This window comes from Bos javanicus, chromosome 8 (genome assembly GCF_032452875.1).
Source record: "Bos javanicus breed banteng chromosome 8, ARS-OSU_banteng_1.0, whole genome shotgun sequence".
Taxonomy (NCBI): Eukaryota; Metazoa; Chordata; class Mammalia; order Artiodactyla; family Bovidae; genus Bos; species Bos javanicus.
Window position 1 is genome coordinate 2,040,832 of NC_083875.1, and position 18,521 is coordinate 2,059,352.

General features: G+C 38.9%; 1 protein-coding gene across 7 annotated transcripts in view; it reads right to left on the minus strand.

The window, feature by feature from the left end:
• The window catches only part of NEK1 (NIMA related kinase 1), a 132,210-nt gene that overhangs the window by 34,962 nt on the left and 78,727 nt on the right, over positions 1–18,521 (minus strand). For 2 of the 7 annotated variants that reach the window (XM_061424911.1, XM_061424910.1), the window contains 8 exons: positions 12,658–12,741; positions 12,156–12,239; positions 11,647–11,724; positions 10,664–10,759; positions 7,760–7,891; positions 5,811–5,876; positions 5,502–5,730; positions 2,917–3,069 (listed from right to left, as the gene is read on the minus strand). In XM_061424911.1, the coding sequence (XP_061280895.1) occupies positions 2,917–3,069; positions 5,502–5,730; positions 5,811–5,876; positions 7,760–7,891; positions 10,664–10,759; positions 11,647–11,724; positions 12,156–12,239; positions 12,658–12,741 (922 nt within the window). Of the gene's footprint in view, positions 1–2,916; positions 3,070–5,501; positions 5,731–5,810; positions 5,877–6,711; positions 6,773–7,759; positions 7,892–10,663; positions 10,760–11,646; positions 11,725–12,155; positions 12,240–12,657; positions 12,742–18,521 lie in introns of those variants that run through there. The other 5 variants (XM_061424913.1, XM_061424912.1, XM_061424914.1 and 2 more) reach the window with 4 other exon arrangements.

The window sequence follows — 18,521 nt, forward strand, 5'->3', positions numbered from 1 at the left end:
ATGTATTTCAGATTTTCAATGATCATAAACAAACCTTAACTTTTTGTATAAAAACCCTTTATATAATATAAAATGTATAATATTATATATAATACTCAGAATACAATTATTTTGGTAAGTTAGTTTGCATTTTTAATGTCTCAGTTGCAGCATTTAGTTATTTGAAACATACTGAAGCTTGACAATAGTTACAAAATAATACAGTTACTTGATAATAAAGCCACAAATACCAAGTGGTGAAAAAATTTAAAAATAAAAATAAATTTCTAAGGTGGTTAACATGGTTTATTTGCCTCTTCCTTTGGGTGAAACTTTTACATCTATACAGAAATGTCAGAATTACATACACACATACATATGTGTATATATATATCAAGGTGCTATCTTTAAAATTATGAACTCAAGTTTTTGTGTGTTTTTGTGGCAAATGCTCAGAAACTTTCCATCCTTTTCACTGCTGTCTGGAGAGCATGGATTTGCCCGAACAGCTCACTGCAATGACTGGAAGACACCCAAGTCAGCCACATCCACTCCTTGGAGATGCTGCTCTCCAATTCACTGCTGGGAGCTCCCACCCGGGTTCTGTCTTAGCTAACCTGCTAGATTTATGTCTACACCTTGAACAAGCCTCCCGGATCTGGGCTGGTCAATTCATCCCCATGATGCTTTCTTCCCCTCACCTCAGTCACTCCATGTTCACATCTTAGAGATCCTGTCACTAAACACAGCTCCTCAGAATGTTCAAAGTTAACTGTCCCACCTCCTAACCCCTAACATCCTGTATTCCCACTCATCACCCTCTGCTACCCCACCCAAACCCGACCAGGACTCACAACCCACTGAACCTACCACAGATACTCTCCTTACCTTCCTCATTAAAATTTAAGCAAGAGTCCATCATTAAAAACATTCTCCTCCAAAGGTCCTCAACCCACTGTATTTCCAGCAAACAATTCCATCTTCTGTCTGCCATGTTTGAGCACACGTGACTGAAGTAGGTGGGGAAAAGCAGAGAGCCTTGCTCACTGTCTCTGCTTAGTTCATCATCACTAAAGTCAGGCGGGCCCTCTTTGCTGCCCACAGTCCATCTGTAACCCTGGACCAGCAGGAGCTGCCTGGTTCAGTTAACCCCCTTAGGGAACAAAGTTGTGAACAGGTATCTGTGAGCTGTTTTACCTTACTTCTTCCTAGTCAACAAGAACAAAACTACAGTGTTGCTCAAGCTTTGGAACATTTTCCCTTCACCAAGCCTCATCAACAGTCTGACAGTGGCAGAGGTCACACCTGTGATCTGTTCAGTCTGACTCTTCTGCTATAAAAAAGTATCTATTAAAACCAGGAACAAGCACCATGAAGACTGAAGACTGGTCTACAGGCTTTCAAATGCAATGAGAAGAAAAAGAAATGATCAAATAAATACTGGACAAAAAAACTATTTCCAACTATTGATGATATAATCTACACATGTAACCAACCAAAGGAAAACCAACGTAATGGAAAAATAAGCAACACACTTGACTAGGCACTTCAAAAAAAGATTGTATACATCTTACTAAGAAATTTTTGGATAACACACGAAAGCATGAGCAACAGAAGGAAAAAAAAAAGAAAAACAAAAAGCGAGACTACATCAGAGTAAAAAGCTTCTGCACAGCAAAGGAAAAACCAATAAAATAAAAAGGGAATCTACAGAATAATAAAAACTATTTGTATACTATATATGTGATAAGAGTTTAACATAAAATATTTAAGGAACTCATACAACTCAACAGCAAAAAAAATCTGGCATATTAAATTTTTTACCATTATTAATTAATGATAGCAATTTTTAAGTGGGCAAAGAATAATTAACAAGGACCTACTGTATAGCACAGGGAGCTCTATCAATATTCTGTAAAGATCTATATGGGAAAGGAATCTAGAAAAGAGTGGTTTTCTGTATATATATATAACTGAAGCACTTTGCTGTACACCTGAAACTTCCACAACACTGTCAATCTATACTTCAATAAAAATTAAATTTGTTTTAAAAAGTAAAGGAACTGAATAGACATTTCTCCAAAGACATACAAATGGCCAACAGATATATAAAGAGAAGCTCAATATCACTAATAATCAGGGAAATGCAAATCAAAATCACAATGAGAGATCATTTCATTCTTGTTACCATAGCTATTATAAAAAAAAAGGAGAAAAGGAGAGACGACAAATACTGGTGGGGATGTGAAGAAATGGGAACCCTTGTGCACTGTTAGCGGGAATGTGAACTGGTGTAGCCCCTCTGGAGAACAGTACTGAGGTTCTTCAAACATGAAAACAGAACTATACAGCAATTCCATTTCCGAGTATTTCTTGAAAGAAAATTAAATCTGAATCTTGAAGGGATATCTGCACTCCTACATTCACTGGAGAACTATTCACAGTAGCCAAGACATGGAAAGAAACTGAGTGTACATGAACAAATAGATAAAGAAAATGGGGGATGTGTGTGTATATATATATACACACACACACAATGGAATAGTATTCACCCTTAAGAATGAAGGAAATCCATGGAAGATATTATTCTAAATGTTACAAATAAGTCAGACACAAAAAGATAAACACTGTATGATATATATAAATGGAATCTAAAAAGCCGAACTCACAGAAACTGGAACAGTGGTTGCCAGGGCCTCAGAGGTGGGAGAAACAGGGAGATGTCTCTAAGGGGTACAAGCCTTCAGCTGTTTACATTTATGTTTATGCATAAATTTCTAGAGCTCTAACACACAGTGTGGTTAATTACAGTTACCACTAAATGTACAGCTGCTAAGAGAGTAAATCTTAAGTGTTCAGGCATCACATACACAAAATGGTAACTAAGTATGTTTTTAACATTATTTCTAATATAAAAAAAATAGCTTCTCTGCTCACCATTTCTAATAGATGTGTTTTCCAGTAGTTCTGTCTGAAGTTGTAGTTCAGCTTCTCCAAGTATCCTCAGAACAGAATCTGTAGGACTTTTCCCCCAGACTTTTCTTGGAGATCCACTAGGATCTAATTTAATAACCTCTCCCACTGTATGTTCTAAAATAAAAAGATATAAAAAATTTCAGTGATAGAATCTAATAACAACATTGCATTAAAGGCAGATTCTAGTTTTAGGAAATATAAAAATGGAAAAAATGTAAGTTATGTTTCTATAACATTTTTACTTGAGAAAAAAAATTTTAAACTAAGAATAATTTGGGACAGTACAAAAATAGATAAAATATGTTAATATTTTGTTTCTATAAATTGCAGAGAATAGAAAAAAAAATCCTAAGACAAACGTGATATGGATTAAAAGTAGAGAAAACTACTCTAAGAAAATTTGTTTTATCTTCTTTAACCTAAGTAAGCAACTGACACTTCCTATTTGACAATAATAATTTGGGGTTAACCTTCTGAATAAAATTTTGCAAAGCAAAACAGAGAAAATCACCTACTGAAGTTTGAGTCTTCAGAACATTCGGTAATAATTAATACATGAAGCATATAGGTACCCAGCAGTAATAGACAGGATATACTCTCAAATATTATGGGGTATGTAAGTGATACCAACTTTCAACAGTGACCAAATACATGATACATATTTTTGTGTACCCGTCCATGAAAGTAAATACCTGCAAGTTATCAGACAATATTCGGTTTTGTTTAGGCAAAATGATTACCAGTAAGAAACGATTTTTAAAAGGATGGTTAAAAAGATCAAAGAACACTGAAGAGACCCATAACTTACAGCCACATGGTATCTGATTGAGGTGACAAAGCAATCTGAATGGGGCTGAGGGGCTGGAAGTCAGGTGAAGGGGGTGAGGGATGGAAGGTGGGGACCAGGGTTGTACACAGACAACACTGTGAAGAGCTCATGGAGGAATTCAGAAATGGGGGAAGGCTGAACAACAGGGTGAGGAAAGAAACAAGGAGGCCACCATGCAAATGACTTAAGAAAAGAGGGGAGGAGGGCCGTGAAGTAAAGTGGCTAGACTCCAGTGACACGAAGTGAGCGGTGAGGAGGCAGACAGGACAAAGCAAGTGGCATGAAAACCACAGGGAGCCTGGCTCAGGCATGGGAAAGGACACTGGATTTTCATGCTCCCTGAAACCAAGGTCAATCAGGTACTGAGAAGCATGGCAGGCTGTACTTTGACTCTCAGGCTCTTTTCTGTAAGGTTCCACCAGGGGGCACTGCATCCCTCCCTTGCCCTCACAGCTCAGCTTCCAGAAGGTGCTCCTCCCTCACCTTTTACTCACTCCTTAATCCCCAGATTCTACTTCTGCCCCCTGACCTCTAGCGACACTGCTTTCACCAAGGTCACAAGGCCTCCTCTGACAAACACCGTGCAGATTTTCTAGCCCTCATCTTGCCCTCCTCCTCTCTTCCCTTTAAATTCATATAACACTCTCAATTTTCCTTCCCTGATGCATCCTCATTTGCTTTTCAAAGTTATTCCTCTGACATACTCGTAGACTTCCCATGAAGCCCTTACAAGCCTGTGTGTGTGTCTGTGTGAGACAGTAGGACTCAATACATAACTGCCTGCTGTGGAGTCTGTGAACTTTGCTTCAGGGTATTAAAAAGAAAGAATTCTACCAAAATGGCCCATCAAAAAAACCACATAAAATAGCACTCAGGCGGTGATCAGATCAGCCACCTAAAAAGCGAACCCCCACCAGCATGTGTCTCATCAGTTCCCTGCTGCACTCCAGGGCCGGGACAACGTGAGACAAGGGCAGGGGCTCAGGAATCCTCGCTGAGCAAAGAAAGGGATGGCCTATGAGACTCTCCACAGGCCTGCTCAATACCGCCCCGACCTTCCCAGATTCTGCCCAAGTGCACTCTTCTGATTCTCACCAAGAATTACTCCTGGTAACAGGTGACTCTAAGGTGGGAGGAAGGGCTGGAGTAACACAGGTTACATGCGTGCCATTCGTTCTTGCTTTCACATCACAGATCGTTGGGAAAAATCCTCTCGTGGGATTTCCCTGCTGGCACAGTGGATAAGAATCCACCTGCCAATGCAGGAGACATGGGTCTCCTGGAAGATTCCCCATGTCTCGGAACAATTAAACCTGTGTGTGACAACTACTGAGCCTGCACTCTAGAGCTCATGTACTGCAACTGCCTGTAAGCCTGTGCACCCAGAGTCTGTGCTCCACAAGAGAAGCCACTGCACTAAGCCTGCACACCATACCAAGAGAGCAGCCTCTGCTTGCTACAACTAGAGAAGCAAAGCAACAAAGATCCAGTGCAATCAAAAATAAATAAAATGTTTAAAAAGAGAAAGCTTAAAAGGGTGTTTAAAAAAAAAAAAAAGGTGAAAGCCCTCCCACGTTGAAGCGAATGGTTTTCTCCATGTCTCACTTATTACAGAACCCCCTCCAGGCTCTCAGCCCCTCTACGTGGGGCGTCCTCAGTGTCTGGCCACACGGGGGCCTGGGTGGACCAGACGGCACCTGGGCACACTCATACGCACTTTCTGTCACAGAGAAGGAAGCGTCCAGGGCCAGTTCGTCCACAGGAAGCACAAGCTGGCCTCCTGTCTCCCATTTTTTTCGATCCGATGAAACTGACTTTTCTTTTTCCAGCTCTTTGGCATCTTCATGAACAGTTACTGTACCCGTTTCACGACGACTCTGCCTTCCCTTTTCATCTTCTTGAACTTTAAGATTTTGATTTAATCTACGTAGTATTTCTCGTTTACTCTGAAACAGTTAAAATGTTGTATTTTAATAGTGTATGATTAAGTGGAATGATTGACAGGAAATTTGAAAACTGTACCTACTGAAACAGCACTGTTACTCTTCTGCATTTCTTCTGAGGTTTCTTGGGCATCAGTTAGACTTTGGTCCTTTAAACACAGAGTAAGAAATAATGTTATTTTAAAGCATACCTTAAAATTTTTGGTATTTTTACTTTTTGTTTTTCATTAGCATTCCATGCTCCTTGTTTTTTTATTCCTGTAAAATGTTAACATAGCTTCCTTCATTATCAGCAATGAGAAATAATTACTTATTATCGTCTAATAGCTGTGATATATGCTAGAATGGCCAATTCTCAATTATTGTCACATTTCTGGGTTACTAGATCAGATATTTAACTATATCCCCTTCTTCTTATTTAACTATATCGTGTTCCACTGTGGCACCTGATTTTTGATAAATATAAATATATGGCAGAAATTTTTTAAAAATTAATTTTTATACTCAATTAGAATTAGGGATGTTTTGACAGATGAATAATCAAGAGAGTGTGTGTTGTTTGTAAGCTGTCTTTATGTCTCAGGTACATACATTGTTATTAAGCCATTCAGTTCAGTTCAGTTCAGTTCACTCGCTCAGTTGTGTCCGACTCTTTGCGACCCCATGAATCGCAGCACGCCAGGCCTCCCTGTCCATCACCAACTCCCGGAGTTACTAAACATAATTGAGAACTGGCTTTTCTCCCTAAGCAAAGAGTAACAGTAAAGAGTCCTATGTACTTTGTGCTAATGCTAAAATAAATTTTGTTTTCTGATTAGTATAATCAAAGTAATTAGACCAACTAATATATGAAATACATAAAAAAAGAAATTAGTAGTTACAGAAACCATGAAATCAAAGGTACCTGGAAGACTCAGGGTAAGGAAAAGCAGTTCTCAAAGTTTTAAGGAAGTGATATTTACCAAGAAAACCCATAAAGGAAAAGCATTTGGTTACATGGATTACCTCAAATTTTATTAAATAGTGGTCAGTTTCAGAGTTATACCTGTAAATCAGACAAAGAGCATTTTACCCAGTGAAGTGGCAGGAATTAGCAGTCGCTACAACCAGAGAGGTGAGCAGCTACATGGGGTGAGACTGGGACTGGGCAGGGCCCACACCTGGCATCTGAGGGGTGGAGTGAAAAGTGCAGCACACAGTCGTTACCAGAGAGGAGAGGAGATGAACCCTGCTGAGCAACAGTGCTTTCCTACAGGAAGTTCTTGAGAGTTAACCAAGACTGGTACTTCCTACATAATCTTATTTCCAAGATAAACACAGAAGTTTTAGAAAATTGGTGTGCCAATAATATCAGTGCTGTCTGCCAAAACTGAATGAAATTCAACAAATAATAGGCACAGACTTCAACAACCAGGAAAGGAAAGAATCAGGTTAATGTGTAACATGACTCAGGAGACTGTTCCTTGGCCCGCTGAGTTCCAGGCTAGAATTCCACATCAGGAGTCCCTTTCCCTCAACCTCAGAATAGAGTGCTTCCCATTTCATCCTGATGGATACCTGATATGTACTTCCAAGTTTAAACTTTTTACCTGCCCACAGTTCTTTGTTTTACACTCCATATGGCATGATAGAGATTCAAAAGTAGAAGCTTAAAGAAATAACTGATTAATTAAGTGAAATTATGCTGAGTCCTCTAACATTTGCTATACCAAGAAATGAACTTCTGCTAATTTTGACTGCCAGGGAGTAAAAGTGTTTTTTTGCATTATTTTTCACACATTTCTATATGTTCAAGAGTCTTTTAGAGTATTAGGGAATCATTTTAATATATTTTTATCTATCAGGTGGTCTTATATGTGAAACCTAAGAGCAGTGAGGCTCCAATACTCAAGAGTAAACCATACATGAAAATCTTAAGAATTTTTTTCCCTAGAAAAACCTAATCAGACATTAGGAATTTAGGTAATTTAATTAAATTTAGTCCCTTTAGTATTCTTTGACTTTGGGGAATTCTAAATTATAGAAAGCTTACCATACACACTTCCTTCAAAGCCGAAGTCACAGAAATAACAGGTCTCATTGGCTGCTTTGTTGGGGAACCCCCCATTTCCTGCTGCCCTGACGGCGGAGACACATCAGAGTTCTTTATTCCCTTGGCCACCAACTGTAATAAGAATGTAAGCACATTGGCCAATTTACATTTGCATGAAGAGACAAAGTGGTATACATATAAGATCACTGCCTATACACTCAAACCGCAAGAAGTTTTTTCATTCCTCAACTTTCGCTGTGCAAGGCAATGTACTAGGTGCTGGGGAAATATCAGTGAATAGACAGACACGTCTCTGGCTTCACATACACAGCCATGTGTCCCATGGTGCTAAATAACTCCTTTCCACCACATTAACAATGTTTTACAAATTGCCTTCTAAAAGATTAAACGTTAGTGCTCTAATTTCAACCCTTACAAAATCTGGCAAAAACAAAAAAAAGCTTACTTACTAATCTTATATTTCAAAAAGGATGCTTCTGCAAATTCTAAAGTTTGGTACAATCTTAACGTGAACATCAGTTACCCATCCTGAGAGCCCTGATTATAAAATGTCAACATAAATAAGAAAGGAAAATGTGCAAAGTACAGGTAGTAAGATTTACTTCACTGAAAATACCATTTGTTTTTTTCTCATGTTTTTGCTTTTATCTTGCCATGGAGACTCTGTAAACAATGTGAAATCATGTTCTGAACTTTCAGTAAGTATAAGGAAATGGCATTTCTCAGTCTGCTCACAGGAGCACGGCAGCAAGTCACTCCCAACTTCTCTCTCTCTTCTTGAAACAAGTAAATAAGAATTTCTGATGAGAAAGTATCAATATCAATATTTCAAACTAGTATTTATTGAGCATGTTCTAAGCATAAGATAGTAATCCAATTCTAGCATTTAGTTCTCTGATCTTTCATTTTATACCAACAACTATTCTGTTCAAAAGGAGATGGAGATAGCCAACATAAAACTGTAGGAGAAGAACTAAGTTGGAGGAATGATACTACTTGACTTCAAGACTTACTGAAAGCTGAGGTTATCAAGGCAGTGTAATAATAATGAAAACAGATCAACGGAACAGACCAGAGAGCCCAGAAACAGACCTACACAAATACAGTCAACTGCATTTAACAAAGGAGCAAAGACAATTCACTGGAGAAAGCACAGATTGCTTATCAACAAATGATGCTAGAACTACTGGACACCCACAGGCAAACACACAAACAACCTGACACCCTGACAAGTACTCACTCACAACTGATTACAGGCCTAAATGTAAAATTCAAAACTTTATATAAAAACCCCTAGAAGATAACACAGGAGAAAATCCAGATGACCTTGGGTTTGGCAATAACTTTTAGATACAACACCAAAGGCACAATCTATATTAACTTCGACCTTAAGAGAAAACTTAAGTTATAGACAAAAATACTTATTGATAAATGTTATGAGTTAAACAGGGCATGAGAACAAAGACCACCAAATTCAGTCCAGCAGGATCAAGATACAGGAGGGAGAGCTGTGACATTCTTTTCACACTACTCATCTTGGAAAAAAAAATCTTTTCTTTTAATCAACAGAAGGTATTTTAATGAAGAAAATGTTTCACACATTATTATTAAAAATCTACTCCATATTATACTAAAATCTATATGGCTGCCACATATATGGCTAATGCCTAGTACAGACAGAGTCTCTGAAGATATCTGATCCATGGTCTAAGAAAGTCACTGGCATCTAATAAGAAGGATCCTGAGCAGCCTCCAGGAAATGCTTACACTTTATGATCAAACATCTACTTGTCTCTCCCTGGGTCAACTAAACAGACATAAAGAACCTGAGATAACAAACAAGTAAAGAAAGGCAAATGAAATCTAAACCAAATAACGAAAACAAACAAAACATCCTCCTAACTCTCATAATTACTTTAAAACAAAACTAATTCAGTTATTAAAAAATTAAGGGTAATTCAGAGTAACTACTGAGATGTGGCAACACCACTATAAGCCAAGCAATACATTTATTAATACAGGAGAACTTGAGCCTTCTGTGTAAATATCATGGATATATTATTTTTAGACAGAAATGTTAATGCTATTCAACATTAACCAGACTGTAAGATAGAAGACCATCGTGTATTTTTTAATTTGTGAAAGAAGAAAACATTAGATTCAGAAAGATGATTGACATAAAAAAAAACCATAAAAATTAACTAAGTTAAGAAGAAAAGTTTCATAGACGAAAAATGTAAAACTTCAAAACAAATATAACTCAATTTGTTACAAATTGATTACCTGGCTAATTTTAGAATATCTACTTCATTCTAACAAGCTTTGTAAAAATTCAATCAAAGTTATTTTTTTTTTTTAATGTGCAAAAGGAATAAAACACTGATCTGAAAGTTTCATAAGTGAGGGTTAGGAAACAAGCTGCTTTGGAAGCTTTTTCCACTAGCTATTTTATCACCAGGTTAATACAGTCAAAAGACTTTTCTATACTGTTTATATCTTCACAAAAGGTTTTTAATTATCACTGTAAAACTGTTTCTGTTTTATCTGCAATTACACTAGTTGCTGAAAAATTAATTAACAATGACACCTAATGACAAAACTCAAAATTTCACCAAATACTGAGGCCAGATTTATAAACATATGAAATTATCAACTTAACTACTCTTGGAAGTATAGATAAATACAAATGCTATTTTATCTCACCTCACATCAAACACCAAAATAACTTCCACATAGATCATCATCCTTAAATGATGAAAGAGACAGAGACGCAGGAAAATGAATGAGAATAAAAACACAGAATCACAGGATTGTGGCTGGCACAGCTCCCTTGAGAGCTGGGAGGGTGGCAAAGGCAGGGTCCTCACAGGGGCCTTGGCTTACATGCTCCTCCCACACTTTCTTCTCTCTCTCATATGCCTCCTTCCGCTTGCGCTCAAGCTGCTCCTTCAGGACGGCTGCACGGGCACTTGCCTGGGCCTGGAAAGGAGGACAATCCACAAAATTAACGCCAGAAAGAAAGGCACGGGGTTTGCCTTTCTTTCCTGGTCTAAAAAGTATTTCCATATATGCTTACATACAAACACACATTAATCTTTTTTGGTTAGAGTTGTGTGTAAGTGTATATGTGTACAGGCTTCCTAGGTGGCTCAGTTGTAAAGAAATCATCGTATATGCAGGAGAGTTGGGTTTGATCCCTGGGCCAGGAAGATTCCCCTGGAGAAGGAAATGGCAACCCATTCCAGTATTCTTGCCTAGAGAATCCCATGGACAGAGGAGCCTGGGGGGGCTACAGTCCATGCGGTGACAAAGAGTCAGACACGACTGGGTGACTAAACAACAACAGTATATGTGAATGCATGTCTATGTGAGACAATGTGGCTGAGAGTATGTGTGTGTGTGTTGGTGGGGGGGGTGCCCCTCCAGAATACAAACAGGCTGCAAACCCGGCACCTAAATCAGGTGTCAAAACACAGCAGCTGCTCAATAAGTATCTCTGGAGTGAAAATAAATGAATGTACATTCAAAAGGAAATAAACATGGAAAACTTTTAAAACATGACGATTATGCACAAACTTGTCTTCACAGAAATGGACACTATGTTTTTCATTTTCACGGTTACCATTTTCTCTTTTTAAGATTACTTGTGTGATAGTTCCATGTATTTATGCCATGCTTTCATCAAATTGTTCTCCATAAATAAGATATAAAGAGAGAGAGAAATGCTACTTTTCAGAAACAAAGCGAGGACAAAGAAAAGTTAAGGCAAAAGAATAAGGTGATTTAACGATGAAAGACTTAAGAACACAATTTTCTATTGGGTTCCCTTTTCTCTAAGAAAACCCCTATCACCTTCCAGTACATACCTTCAGGGCTTCCACTTTTTTACGCCTCACATCGGCCTCCTCACTTCCTTCTTGATCTTCAGAGCTGTCAGTTTCCTTCTACAAAATAAGTAGTGAACACAGCAGCACTTAGGATAGAACTGCAAATTCACTGCAGAGTTTATATGAATAAATAAACATCTAAAAATGAAAAATGGTAACTTATTCAGAGCTACAACTTGAACTCTCCAGAACCATCAACTCCTATGGACACTGGGAAAAACAGATAAAAACAGAGTGATATAAAATGTCCCCTTTTATATGTCCATGGCTACTACTCACACTTTCCTCTCAGAATTCCTCTGGAACAACAGGTCTTATCAATTTTAAGTCATATAAATATGATTTTCTGTATTCCTATATAGTTTTTTTGGTCTTTGACTTTCACTGTCTTCATGAGATTTTATCTTGTGTTAGTGGCACAGCATTTTTAATCTCAATATATTATAATGTCATTCAAGTACTTTTTGAAAAATAGATTTTCAACCTGCCTTTTCACCACGAAGCTTGGCTCTAATCTGTTGGCGTTCATTGAAATTCTGCAATCTTATTTGTCTTAGTCTTGCCAAATAAACCTACAAAGAAAAAAAAAAGACAACATTTCAATTTAAAAAAAAACTACCAATATTTTTACTGCTAAAATGTTTTTAATTTAAAGAAAAGTGTTAATGGGAATATAAGAAATAAAATTTTGAGATCTGGTTAATGGAAATGTAATATTAGCTTTCAAGTGTTTAATTTAGATCAATTTATTTATGAAAAGAAATACAGTGACAAAAATTTTTAATTTTATTCAAAGAAATTGAAATCAGAATACGGAAAAGCAGTTATGGAGCAAAATCATAACACAGTATGTCAGCCAAGATATATTATTAACAGGTCCCTACAGACCTACAAATCCTCCAATCACCGTGAAGAACGTAAACCATGCAGGAAAGGAAGGCAATCAACTCAAAGTGACGGTGCCAGGCAGCGAGCATGCGGGAGGCGTACCTCTTCCTCTTTGTTTCTCGGCTTCCCTCCTCGTGAAGAGCTGGGCCTGCCTCCATAGAGAGCTGCCAGGTTGTGCAGGATGCCCTGTGCGTCACGTAATGTACTAAGTTTAAAGAATGACTATAGCTACAGCAGCATCTTACCTAGGAACAGCCTGGGGCCACTATTTTTGCTGGCAAGTACTGATCACATCTAGGTGATTACCTGATAAACAGAAAACAGACCCTGGCATTTTCCTTTATCAACTTAACCAATGCATTCATGGAACAGAAAAAAGCAATTAAATCCCAAACTTAGTCAATATTAACAGAGACCAGCTACACTTTTACTAGCCACTTAAGTGAACAGAGTTTTAAAAACTGCTTTGGAGGTCAGCTAAACTCCAAATCAAAATCTCTCTCTACAAAGGCCCATCATGTCTACATGTTTGCTTACATACTAAGCACACACACGACAGGGAACGTGCTAGCTGCAGTTCCCTGCTTGCAGGCTCGCCACATATCTAGACTGCAAGTGACCCGCCCAACCACATAGGGACTCGTGATCTTATGGTTTATCCCAAGGGTGCAATAAGCTCCTTGCCAAAATGACTTGTAAGGACCCCGCTCTCTTCCTGTAGCAGCAGTGGTGCTCCAAGAGCCTCCCAGCTTACTAATCAAAGCCCTCTTCCCTCTGCCCATCTTGCCTCTATCAGCTTGCTAAAAGTATACTTTTTGTATTTGTCACCTATATTTTTCTGCTTCCCATTTATGTGTTAATCTGCTGCACTTTGGGTTCTGATCCCACTATGGCTCTGAAAAATTTCCAAGGCTACCAATGGCCTCCAAGTTCACAGTGCAAATGTACCCTTTTGAGCAAATTATGCAATTACAATTTCTACTGGAAATTAGTTTTGATTGTATCTATTTATGTCAGTATCTTTTTCTCTCATAAAAATCATATAAGTTCACCATAGGAAACATATAAAATAAAGACAAGACATTCATAATTCTACCGTCTGAGAAAGTTTAACAGTATTTTCCTCCAGATTTCCTTATGTGCCTATGTAGGAAATATTTTAGTTTGAAATATTATAGCTAACAACAGAAAGAAGAAAAGGAGTGTACAGGGACGTCCCATGTACCCTTCATCCAGTCTCTCCGAACTGTATCATCTTGTATTACTGCGGTGCACTATCCAAACTGGGAAGCTGGGCCTGCATGAACCACAGGATTTCACTGCTTACACATGCACATTTTTATATCTGCAACAGACCATCTTATTACACACACAGCTTTGTTAGACCACCATCAAATCAAGATACTTAATTGTACAATTACTGTATCACTTCACAGCCACATTTTCTACTCTATCCCTGCCTGTCAACTGCTGATCTATTCTCCATCTTTACAATTATATTTCAACAACTTCTATATATATACACACAGTATGTATCCTCCTCCAGTTAACGGTTTTCACTTGATTTTACTCCCCTGCAGTCCATTCAAGGCAATGGACACAAGACTCAATGGTTTGTTCTATCTGAGTGTTGAGTAGTAGACTAAGGTATGGAAATGCTACGCTTTATTTAATCATTCACCTGCTGAAGGACCCTTGGATTTCCCGTTTTTGACTATTAAGAGTAAAGTTGCTAGTAACACTCATGTTAAAAGTTTCTTGGGCTTTCCTGGTGGCACAGTGGTAAAGAATCTGCCTACCAATGCAGAAGAAGGTTCAATTCCTGGGTTGGGAAGATCCCCTGGAGAAGGAAATGGCAACCCACTCAAGTATTCTTGCCTGGCAAATGCCATGGACAGAAAAGCCTGGTGGGCTATAGTCCAAAGGGTCCCAGAGAATCAGACATGACTTAGTGACTCAACAACAAAATGTTTCTTTGTGAAAATAAGTTTTCTCTGGGACAAGTAGAATTGCCTACTCTTGGTATTGCAGATCCATCTGCAGTTTTAAAATGGACTGCCAAACAGTTCTGCAAAGAGGCTATATCAGTTAACATCCCTACCAGCAATGTTTGATGACTCCCTTTTTCCACATCTTCATCAGCATTTGGTTTTATCACAATTGGGTAGGCAGTGATGCATTATTGTGGTTTAATTAATTTGCATTTCCCAAATGGCTAATAATGCTGAACATCTTTGCATGTGTTTATCTTCCATCTGCATATTCTCTTCAAGGAAAGGTTTAGAGTGTCTTCTGCCCATAGGTAGGCAGATTCTTTACCACTGTGCCAAACATATACAAAGTTTTATATAACTTTGTACAGTTAAATGTTGAGTTTTTATATGTTCTAGATACAAATCTTTTGTTAAACATGAGGTTACAAATATTTTCCTTCAATATATAACCCGTATTTTCTTCCTCTTAACAGGGTCTTTTGAAGAGCAAAAGTTTTAAATTCTGATGAAGTCAAATTTATCAAGTTTTTCTTTTATGGATTGTGCTTTTAGTGTCAAGTCTAAGAACTCTTTGTCTAGTCTTAGGTCTTAAATTTTCTTCTTTTCCTGTAAGTTTTACAATTTTCTCTTTTACATTAGAGTGCATGAACTGTTCTGTTTTATACAGTGTGAGGCTGAAGTCAAGGTTCATACTTTTGTCTAACAATGATGAGACATTTCTTGACTGGATTGTGATGAGTGACAAAAAGTGGGTTTTACATGACAACCAGTGATGAGAGCTCAGTGGTTGGATCAAGAAGAAGCTCCAAAGCACTTCTCAAAGCCAAACTCGCACCATAAAAAGGTCATGGTCACTGGTGGTCTGGTTCCCGTCTGATCCACTATGGCTTTCTGAATCCCAGTGAAACCATTACATCTGAGAAGTATGCTCAGCAAATTGATAAGATGCAGCAAAAACTGCAAGGCCTGCAGCCAACACTGGTCAACATAATGAGCCCAATTCTTCCCCACAACAATGCACAACTGCACATCACACAATCAATGCTTCAAAAGTTGAATGAATTGGGCTACAAAGCTTTACCTCATCCACCATATTCACCTGACTCCTTGCTAACCAACTAAAACTTTTTCAAGTGTCTCAACAACTTTTTGCAGGGAAAATGCTTCCATAATCAGCAAGAGGCAGAAAATGCTTTCCAAGAGTTCGTTCAATCCCGAAGCACAGATTTTTACACTACAGGAATAAACAAACTTATTTCTTATTTGCAAAAATGTGTTGACTGTAATTGTTCCTACTTTGATTAATAAAGATGTTTGAGCCTAGTCATAATGATTTAAAATTCACAGTCCATACCTGCAATTACTTTTTCAACCTAATTTATAAATTTCAAAACACGCTTGTCTAAATCTATTTTAAAATGTTTCTGAGATTTTAATAAGAATTGCAAATTTAAGAAGACTTGCCATTTTTTATTACACATTGAGACTTCCAATTAACGACCATGGCAAGTGTCTCTAAATATTTAACAATTTCGTCAAGATATTATCATTTTCATGGCACAAATCTTACATGTTTATTATTATACTTTTTCTCCCCACTTTGTTTGGGGCAACTGTAAATGGTATATTGCTGTTTTTTAAATATCAGTTTCCATTTCTTCATTGTCAACGTACAGAAATCAGTCGACTTTTGTGAAATGATCTTATATCATGTAACTATAATGAGTTCATTTTTTAGTTCTAGGAGTGCTTTGGTATACAGCCCTTGAGATATTCTATGCAGATAATCATGTCAACTGGAAACAGTAATAGTTTCATTCCTTCTTTTCAAATCTGTATGCCTTTACTCTCTTTTTTGTTCCTTACTGCACTAACCAAAACTGCCAGCTGCTGCTGCTGCTGCTAACTCACTTCAGTCGTGTCCGACTCTGTGTGACTCCATAGACGGCAGCCTACCAGGCTCACCCGTCCTTGGGATTCTCCAGGCAAGAACACTGGAGTGGGTTGCTATTTCCTTCTCCAATGCATGAAAGTGAAAAGGGAAAGTGAAGTCGCTCAGTCGTGTCCGACCCTCAGCGACCCCATGGACTGCAGCCTTCCAGGCTCCTCCGTCCATGGGATTTTCCAGGCAAGAGTACTGGAGTTGGGTGCCACTGCCTTCTCCAAAACTGCCAGCAGTATGATAATTAAAAGTGGTGAGAGTTAACTTCCTTGTTTTTTTCCAGACTGTAGTGGGAGAGCATTCAGTCCTCTACCTGTAAGTATTAAGTTACGTGTGAGTTTGTTTATAGATGTGCATTATGAGGTTGAGGACAATCCCACTGATTTTCAGTTACTGACAGTTTATATTATGTATGTTGATCTCTGTCAAAAGATTTTCTGCATCAATTGTTACGCTCACATGATTTTTCTTTAGCCTGTTGACAGGGTGGAACAAAACAGACTTGGGTTTCCAGACTAAATCCTACTTGGTTGTGGTTGGATTCAATTTACTAAAATTCAGGTTCTGGCCTACTTTTGTGGGCTTTACTTCAATACAAGTCTGGTATTCTGAACTCTTGTAACGTTACTCTGGTCTGCTTCACTACGCTGGTGCTGATGCAGCTCCTGCTCAGGCCCTTCTGTGAAGATGAAGCTGCTTTCCAGGTCACCTGCTGTTACTGAAGATATCCTGATGGGAGGCGGGGGCGGGGGGGTTGCCACTGAGCTTGGTCTCCTTGTCATTAGGCAGAGCATGGGGACACTTTGTGTAAACTGCTATGGATAGATGGATCACCTGCTCATGTACTAGCTGTTAAGTGGACTGGGATAGTCCAGGGCTTTGCTGCCACAGGTGGGTCAAACTGTCCTCCAAGTCACCTGCTCATGCTCTAGTTGTGGAATGGGGCTGGGACAGTCTGGGGCTTCATTGCTGCCCACAGTTTAACCCACCCACCAGGACCCCCAGGGCAGACAGTGGGATTCCTCTTTCCCAGTATGTTGGTGAGTGAGAGGATTTTCTTGTCTTTTGTTGTTGTTCAGTCATTCATCATGTCCAACTCTTTGTGACCCCATGGACTAAGCACACCAGGCTTTCCTGTCCTTCACCATCTCCTGGAGTTTGCTCAAACTCATGGCCATTGAGTTGGTGGTGCCATTCAACCATCTTGTTCTCTGGCGTCTCCTTCTCCTTCTGCCTTCAATACTTCCCAGCATCAGGGTCTTCTCCAATGAGTCAGCTCTTTGCATCAGGTGGCCAAAGGACTGGAGCTTCAGCATCAGCCTTTCCAATGAATATTAAGGGTTGATTTCCTTTAGGATGGACTGGTTGGATCTTCCCGCAGTCCAAGCGACTCTCAAGAGTCTTCTCCAACACCACAGTTTGAAAGCATCAATTCTTTGGCACTCAGCCTTCTTTTCTTGTTTAGTTTTGTTTTTTTATCTATGTCTATGGTAGATCTGGGAATTCCCTGGTGGCTCAGATGGTAAAGCGTCTGCCTACAATGAGGGAGACCCAGGTTCAATCCCTGGGTCAGGAAGATCTCTTGGAGAAGGAAATGGCAACCCACTCCAGTATTCTTGTGTGGAAAATTCCATGGACAGAGGAGCCTGGTAGGCTATAGTAAATGGGGTCGCAAAGAGTTGGACACGACTGAGTGACTTCACTTTCACGGTGGATCTGGACTGCAGGCATGTCCAACACTCAGTTCATGAAATATAGGAGAGGTGATTTCCAGAGTGTTACTGTATTTAGAGGGAAGAGCAGGAAAAAGTAGGTCCTGGAAGACTGGAGAAGTTATTTTTTAGTAGTGAGGGTACTACAATATACTCCACGGTAAGACTAGTACTGCTACTGCTAAGTCGCTTCATTTGTCCGACTCTGTGCGACCCCATAGATGGCAGCCCACCAGGCTTCCCTGTCCCTGGTATTCTCCAGGCAAGAACACTGGAGTGGGCTGCCATTTCCTTCTCCAGTTTCATATCATACATGAC